The following is a 9,055-nucleotide window of genomic DNA, read 5'->3' as shown; positions in this document are numbered from 1 at the left end:
ACCTCCCTTCACATCCTGTAATAGATGTTGTGTGTATGTATACACACACAGTAAAAATCCAGTAACATAATGGGTCAGCTTCTCAGCTGCTGTAATTTGCCAAAGCTCCGCTGACTTCAATGGCCATATATGGATTTAGCAAACATCTGTAATGACTGGTAATGCTGTTCTGATCAAATCTTATTTCTAAAATAAGAACACTTATTTTTTCTTGATTTCATAGGCCTGTTTTACTTGAACTGAGAAGGAAAGAAAATAAGGCCCAGTGAATTACTTGACAAATGAAGTCATATTTATTGAATGCGTTTTATTTCAACAACCAAAAAATCTAACAGCCTAACAATGCACATAAGTTAAAAATTAATTATCACTTAGTGATAACAAAGATAAAGTTGATTTACATGGAAAAAAGAACATTTACAATATGTTAATCCTTATTCACATTGTTGATACCGCAATAAAACACAATTTGTTTTTGTTTTTGGTTTTTTTTGTTTTTTTTTTCATTATTTTTTATTTCACAAAAAAGGCGGAAAATTGTGCTTTGTTAAGAGGCACTACAAGAAAAGTTTCTTTTTCCAAATAGATATTATATGATGGATATTGAATAAATAGACATATATGCATTGTAATTCGCAAAGTTCTGGCAAGACCACAGGCTAAAATGCCCACAGATTCACTTAGAACCACTGCAAAACTGGCAGTGAAATTAAAAATAAAAGGCAAGACTCAGCATTGAAAAAATACCTAATAAAATTTTTGGTTGAAGTGTAAAGGATACCAAATGTTGATGCCATCAACAGATGAACAATCTTGCAAGGGCAAAAATCAGTTTCCTTTTACATGTATGGAGTGATTTCAGTAACAGTAAAAGAAGACAGTTTTGAAAGAGTAACTCTTCAAAGAACACAAAGCAGCAACCATTGAACTTCTGATTAAAGCTGCAGCGTACTACAGAAATAAAGGGTGAGGAGCAAGAAGGACTTAATGAAGCAAATCACCATAATTTTGCAAAGGTACATAAAATTAATGCAGAGATACCGTTATGTTTCAAACAGTATTTGAAAAAGTCCCTTTAAAAACTCCAGAGGTTACTGAGCAGCTAGAATTAGCTTGTATTGCAACATGTCTTCTCCCTGTATATTGTACGTTCTGAGTAAATATCGACACAGAGGTTTATTTTTTTGTTTTTACTCTGACTTTTTATACCTTTCAAATATATAAATAGTATTAACAGTTATATATATTACAATGCCTGGTGTAGTAAACAGAAATAACTTTCAAAATGATATTGCATGAGGTCTTTGTCAAGGTTACATAAAAGCACATCATCTACAAAAAAGACACCCTGCAGACGTGGCTCTGACTGCAGTTTCAAAGGAGTCTGCAGTAAGTCCAGCTGCAATAGTAGTGGAGGTGAAGTCTTCTCTTGAAAATCATTACATGGAAGTGAAAAGTAATGCTACTTGGTGTTGCTCCCGACAAGATGCCTCAGAACAATTGGAAACTATAGTAGATTGCAGCTTTAGTGCTTATACCATTGAAGAGTCAGTCAGCATTAGTTCTGCTTTATGTAATGTAATTGCTATGCTAGTGACTGGGAAAACGTTTCAATTTATGACAAGAAGGTGACTACACAGATACCGCTTCTCATTCTTATCACCGAGAGCTGCTAGGCTGCAGGAAGATTGGAAATCTGTTCGTACTTAGGGCTGCCATGCCCCGAACGTGGGCTGCAGTTTGTGAGACCAGTGGCTGAAAATGCTTAGTACACCACTGGCATAATGTACATGAAGCAAGGGGAGCCTAAGTTTAAGAGACATAAAGGGGGAAAGGAAAGACAATAGTGGGAGACCCCCTTTATTGATCAGCAATTTAATTAGACAGTTTTTTTACCCATGTGGGTTTTGATGTTCTAGTTTCCTAACTTGACTTTATGTTGAATTAAAAAAAAAAAAAAAAACCCAAACACAACCTAAACTAAAAGCAACAACAACAAATAAAAGGAGCAAGTGTATAAATTTTAGAAACTGAAACAGAGAACAGGTAAATAAACTCCACAGTAAAATGTGGTTCATTGTATGAATTCCATACATCAAATCTCAAAATGCTATTTTTTAATTAACGGACAAGTCTTCTATGCACTGAATTTCAGTTTTACTCATTTTGAATTCCATGAAAATTCATCTCTTCACTACAGAAAGGGCCGTTTGAATAATGGAACTTGCTGTATCATTTTAAGCGTGCACTGTGATTTAAAGTACTTTAATGTGGTAGTTGTTTTTAAGGTGCCCTGATTTTTTTTTTATTTTTTTTTTTAATTTTCTCTCTCTCTTTTTTTCTCTTTTCTTTTTTTTGGCAGTGTTGATTTATGTCTTTAAATACATACCTCAAAAATTACCCATCAAGTTGCCAGATAGGAAGCCATATAATAACAATAATAAAAAAATCAGGGATAAACACAGAAAATAAATAGGAATTCAAAAATAGTCACCACACCCTGAGAGCAGGCAGCAGTTATCAAAAAGCCAAAGCAACTCATTGTGAAGTGGTTTTAATACATAAACAAGTTTCGTCTTTAAAGAACTCATTTCACAGTCTATACTTTCAGATTGTAAAGTTCTGTACCATGCAATTTATATATATATATATATATATATATATTATGTAAATATATATATATATATATATATATTTATGTAAATATATATATATACACACACAGAGCGGTAGATTTTCCTTCATTGATTTCATAGGTCGTTTTCTTCCTGTAAACTTGCTAGATGTCCCTTTCATAAGTGCAAGATTAATGAAGGCATAATCCTACGTGATTACAATTATTATCTCAGTCAAACGTAAAAGTGTAACACTTAAGTGTCTATGTCAAGGCGATGTTTGATTGGACAATGCTGAATTCATTCAGTCTGCACATGGATCGTGTGCAACAGAAATAACAAAAAACGCAAAAAGAGAAAAACTAATAAAAATAAACCAAAAATCCTTGGATCAATGTATTGCTTTCTGTGTCACAGTCTCACATTATCTCTGGTCAATTTCTGAAGGGGTTGCCTTGCTTTTGTCAGGATTCTCCTCTTCGGGTTCCACTTTGTACATTTCCTCAGAGCCTTCCTCACTGTCATTCTCCTCCGATTCAGTCAGCAGCTCCTCATCTTTGTACTCTGCCACATCGACCACTGTACCCAAATGCTCTTTTAGCTTCCCGTGGTGCTTTACGTGGTAACGTTGGTTCTGGAAGAATTTGATGATGGTGTGTTTGGGCAGATCCAGCTGAGCAGACAGAGTGTGAATGGCCTCCTGGTCAGGATACAAGCCTACATCATGGATAAAACTTTGAAGGATACCTAGAGCTTCCAAGGATATCTTGGTGCGGGACCTTGGCTTTTTGGCACAACTGTCCTCAGCAGGTGGTGGTGGGGCTTCTTCTCTTGGAGGTGAGTTTTCCTTTGCAGGCTGGGACTGCTGTCTATGCAGGACCTATATAATTAAACATACACACATATTCAATGTACTTTCTACACCATTCAAAAAATGCGGCAGCCCTCTGGTTAAAAGGGCCACTTGAGATATGCAGCAGTTTAACAGAATTTAGACAAGGTTTTATTTTACCCTTTACTACACAGAGGTACTTGCGAATTTTAATTCTCCACTCCCATTCTTCTCCACAATGCAACTGCACCATAAATGCAGATAGGTAGGACAAAATATGAAATCTCAAGTAAAACTGAGAGTGCTAGAAATTAAGTTTGGGGAGTATTGTAAGTTAGTGGGCATGGGACTCGATTGAGAATCAGGATATCCCAGCAGATTAAATTCCTCGCTCTGCCACAGATGGCTTGTCGTTTCATTTCTTTGTACGTCTCTTTCCCCTCTCACTCTTTGTCCTGCCTATTTAGATTGTAAATTCTTTATGACAGGGACTGTCTCTCAGTATGTGTTTGTACAGTGCCTATCACAAGGGGTCCTGGTCTTGGTCGGGGCCTTTACATGCCACTGCATAACGAACCATACGATTTGGATTAAAATCTATGAGAACTGCTTTTAGACAAAGAGTTAAATAATGGAATTTTTCAGATAGACGTAGGAAGGTTTTCCTTTTTAAACATTGTGATGCTTGTCATAAAACCAGTGACACTCAGACTGAGGCACGCGAGCCGCAATTGGCTCTTTAATGTGTCTCCTGCGGCTCTTTGCAGCACATGATATTAAAACACTGTGTGATTTAATTATTAACAAATCTATGTTATTTACCAATCAGGATGCTTTTACTATGTTATTAACCAATTTTAGTTGATAAAATAATTATATTTGGTCAGTCATTTTGCTGTGAGAATTATACATATATATATATTAGAAACAATGAATTCACACTACTATGGCTCTTTTGGGAAATGCTGATTGCTGTTGTGGCTCCACAACCAGTGAGGTCTGAGTATTACTGTCTTAAACAATCACTCAAGGGACAGACAAACTTCAGTTGCTTAACAGAGACGCCTTGTAGTGAAGGAAGGGCAGTGTAACCAGAATGGCTAGGGAATACTCTGGGGAATCTGTAGCTGACTCGAAAGTTGCCATACTTCTACAAAAAAACTTCAAAAACAGACTTCAGGGAGAAACTGCAGAGCTGGAACTCATATGCAAACTCGACACAATCAAACTGGGTCTGAATAGGGACTTGGAATAGTTATCTCATTACAAGAAGTAATTGTCACTGTTCACACATTCTCACCTTCTAAGCAATGATTGTGAATAGGCCTCATCTACTCTAACTGAATGGACTTTGCTAACACCTCCCCTCCCCATTGTTGTTCCTTATCCTTGGGTGTATATATATATATACCCCCTATCTGATTTCTATTTCTTGCATCTGACGAAGTGGGTTGCAGCCCACGAAAGCTTATGCCTGCAGAAATTAAATTTGTTAGTCTTTAAAGTGCTATAGGATTCTTGTTGTTTTTCATCTGAAGATCAGAAGTTGCCATGTGAAGGGTGTCCTTTGAACAGGTTTCACTGCACTAGGTCTGTATTAATTTCATTATCTTAGTAGCCTTGAGTTCAAATAATTAGTTTTCCTGCATTCTGAGGAAGCCTCTGGACAAACACAGTTTTTGACCTTCTAAGGGGGTTTCACCACTATTATAATATATATAATTATAATAATACTTTTTGGATGAAGGTTTAAAGAAAGCATTTGTAACTCCTATAGATTCCTAACAGCCATTTATAATTACCAATAAATTATAATTAAGGGCCTTCTCAGCCATTACCTCAGATGAAACTTCTATTGAATTGTTAGAACTGTATCAGAGTTACAGATGCTTTCTTTAAAGCAAAGTCCATAAAGGAGATATTACTGGCAAAAAAAAAAAAAATCCCACAGGACTGAAGGCTGCCTTTGTCCAGAGGTTTCTTCAGAATGCAGGGAAATATCGATTAGAACTCAAAGCTACGGCGCTAACAAAATCAATACGGACCTGATATTTAACAAAATAAGAAGAAATCTTGGCTTCCCACCTGTAAAGTATCCTTCAAGTCTTTGTTTTATATATTCAAACACCTTGCATGGATCGTATCATGAAAATCAACCCTTTGTTAAAATGGTTTAGAAGAAATAAAATGACAGAAATTTGTTGAGGGCTCAGACTGAATTTTCTAAAAAGGCAGTTATTCTCCTTGAGATGCCAGTATATAGCGCGCATGCACGCACACATAGAGCAGCACCTTGCTAATTTAAACTAATATTGGAAGAGAGGGATCCATTGTGGATTGCCAAATTGAGCATGCAAGCAAACAAATATTAAGGCATCTGCATGAGAGTGACCTTTATTCATTGTCCACCCCTGCCAGAAGAAAGACAGAAGGCCCTTGGATATAGTTTAATTAGGCTGCAACTTTATTCACATATAATATCTGGGAGTACACAGCAACAAATTGCTTGCAACCTTATAACCTAACCCCCCTACTGCCAGCTCGATCCAGGTAAAGAGGGCCTTTTACAGGGCTACATGGGGTATAAATACACCCCCATTCTTCCAGTCAGCAGGAAGGGCAACACAGGGTTCTTGTCCTAATCTGGCCTCAACAGCTTCCTACCCATCCCTGTGAACTTTCCCACTTCTTCCCATCTGCTGTAAGTGAGACCTTTAAGAGGTAATGCCCCTTTTCTTCTCGCTATCCAGACAAAGAGCCAATCTCACAAAGGTGGCAGTGGGCTCATTTATTTGGCCAAATGTCATTATGTTTTATTTAACATAATTGTTCAGATTATACTAATAAAATGCATTGTAACATATTTTGTAAAAGAAGCAACGTGCTGCTATTAAACTATTGCTGAAAAGTGTGTTGAGATTGGCAGGGATTCAGTGAGAATGCCAGCGCTTTCAGATTTAGGGAAAGATTATGTTACCTTTACTTATGTTATTCCATGAATTAAAATCAACTCAACTACTTGACAACTAAGATATTACTCAACATGACTCAAGAAGGCAGAACATGGTGCTGAAATAGATTGGTTCTAATCTACCTGCACAAGCATGGTAGAGTTGTTTGTTTGAACAGACAGACAATCTGTACAGAGATTAAAAATCTATACAGCAACAACAACAATCAGTCCTGAAGATGCAAAAATCACATCTGTAATGAAATAGCAACTGCTGGTGGTGATGAACTCTAACACACTGAGTAATAAAATAGTGGTAAGGCCTAAATAATGTCGACCAATTAAAATGAACATTCCTGGCACTCTCGCTTCACCACTTTCAAATAAGAGAAAGCTCATGTGGTCCATTGTGGCATGCTGGCATCAGCAGAAAAGTGAGAACTACAGTATTTCAAATCCTAATTATATTAGGCATAAAAACACCACGACAGCCGGTAGCAGGGCTGCCCTCCACAGTTAATAGGCAGTGGTGAAATGTAGGTTAGTACAATTCGGACAAGACCCATCTACATGGAGGAATGTTCCAATAAACACATTCAATGTCAATGTATCAGAGTTCCATTTCTGTACACACAAAAACATGGGCTTTCAGAGCAGTTGAATTAATTGGGAAAAAAGACAAAACCAAAATGAAAAGTCTGCATTTTCTGTTATGCCTGTCTTCTGCAATAAAATACTTCCAACTAACTGAATAATTAGATCATCTTTGGGGATTTTCTTTTGTCTATGGATTTGTTTTAAAGAGATTTTCAGTAATTATATTTTTAGATAAAAATGATCCCTCTTAATAATGGCTCAGATCCTCAGCTAGTATAAATCTAGGTAGATCCATTGAAATCAGTGGAGCTGCACTAATTCACACTAGCTGAGGATCTGGCCCAGTGCATGTTCTAACATAGGCCATTTCTGAACAGTCTCCAATAGCTGTGCACCTTAGCACTGGAAAACACAGAGAAGTCAACAGCAAAGAGTTTAACTACACGAACAAACTGAGTATGAACTTACAGAAAGCTGTGTACTAGAAGAAGTATCACTTATCAGAAATGCTGAACTTAGGCAGTAACTACTGTAAGTACAAAAGCATCCAGAAAAGAGAGTTATTCAGTTTGTTCTTGTTGAAGTTGGAAGTGACTTTTTTTTCATTCAATAAACAGCATGAGAAGTGATCCACATGAAAAATGTTACAAGACTTTCAATCAAATATAATGATGAAAAAAACCAACACAGGATCAGCAGCAGTAAAAGGTTTAATTTGAAGGAAATGAAGGGATGCCTACAGCATCTTGAAAGCAATCAAATCACTAAAGAGAGGGCTGTGCAAAAAAAGATAAATGCAGTGTAATTTTTTTAACCCATTTTGAGATGGAGCGACCTTCCTGACCTTCCCAGAAGGGAATATGCTGACCATGGGTTATTAGTACACTATATTAGAAAAGGGTTGGGTTATAGCTGAATTAATATCTTCTTAAATAACAGAAAGTCCTAATCCTACTCTCAGTTACACCAATGTAAATCTATAATTACTCCACTGACTTCAATGGGATTACTCTGAGTTTAGATTGGTGCTAACAGCAAATTGTAGTGGTATTATATGCATATACAAACACAGATACACACCGACAGATACCTGCACACTGCAATTCCTCCAAATACAAGCCACAAACAAACAATTTTGTATCTCCTCCTGATTCCATACATTATAAACCAATTCTGAATTAGTCAGAAGTTTGTATTTCTATGGAAAACCAAGCAAAGTTCAAGGACTATTATTTAAGTGAGAATTAACTTCATGTTCTATGAACAATTCCTTTGAAGAAGCTTCATAAAATCCACTAATCGATTTCTGCTGTTCGATTATTTCATGTACTGTTCTGCACACTACATCATCAAAAAGAAAACTAAATAGTTTAGAGTAGTCCCAGTTCCAGGATTTAGGGTCATCATCCTGATCTCCATGTAAAATTCCTAAAGACATCAATGGATGTTCTGCATACCACATTATGTACTCTTGTATTTTTGGTTAATGCTGTTCTAGCTCACTTACAGAATAAAAGCATCACTGCAGATTCTCTTTATAGTTAAAGCATGGGGTATAAGCATCTGTGTCTACATGCGTGTACAAGTAGCAAGTTATAATCTGTGACCGATCGAAGAAGAATATGCATGAAGTGTCTGGTGGGCTGTGGAGGGAGGGTACAGAGAAGAAAGACGTGCAGCAAACACATTTTTTTCAAACTAAAACTGGTTATCTGCTTGGTGACGGATACACACATACTATACAGAGTCTATTCCCACACACCTCTCTTCCCTCTCCCAGGAGCACGACTATGTCTCACCATTTCCTAGGCTACAGCTATACTGACGGCAGCAAAGTCGCCATCATTAGATCGATTGCTCTGGATCAACTGAGTGGTCAGTGAAGACCCGCTCAGTCAATCTAGAAATTGACCTACTAAAACCACCTTCGCAAGTGGTGTAGGGCTGCGTTGACGGGAACATGGTTCCCGTCGGCGCAGTGCAGTGAAGACAGAACGCAGAAGAGGAACCCAGAAGTTGACGGGAGTTACGCAGGTTTTTTGCATAGCTTGCGTAACTCAT

At 37.2% G+C, this 9,055-nt stretch overlaps 1 protein-coding gene across 3 annotated transcripts in view; it reads right to left on the bottom strand.

The window, feature by feature from the left end:
* Positions 1 to 293: 293 nt before the first annotated feature.
* The window catches only part of SATB2 (SATB homeobox 2), a 150,230-nt gene continuing 141,468 nt past the window's right edge, over positions 294 to 9,055 (bottom strand). For all 3 annotated transcript variants that reach the window (XM_067548963.1, XM_067548961.1, XM_067548962.1), the window contains one exon: positions 294 to 3,495. In XM_067548963.1, coding sequence (XP_067405064.1) covers positions 3,040 to 3,495 — 456 coding nt within the window. In that variant the 3' untranslated portion in view covers positions 294 to 3,039. The remainder of the gene's footprint in view (positions 3,496 to 9,055) is intronic.

This window comes from Emydura macquarii, unplaced genomic scaffold (assembly GCF_026122565.2).
Source record: "Emydura macquarii macquarii isolate MOO-44397 ecotype Brisbane River unplaced genomic scaffold, CSIRO-AGI_Emac_v2 contig_1253, whole genome shotgun sequence".
NCBI classification, from domain to species: domain Eukaryota; kingdom Metazoa; phylum Chordata; order Testudines; family Chelidae; genus Emydura; species Emydura macquarii.
The sequence above is the reverse complement of the archived record's forward strand: the minus strand, read 5'-3'. Positions and strand labels throughout refer to the sequence as shown.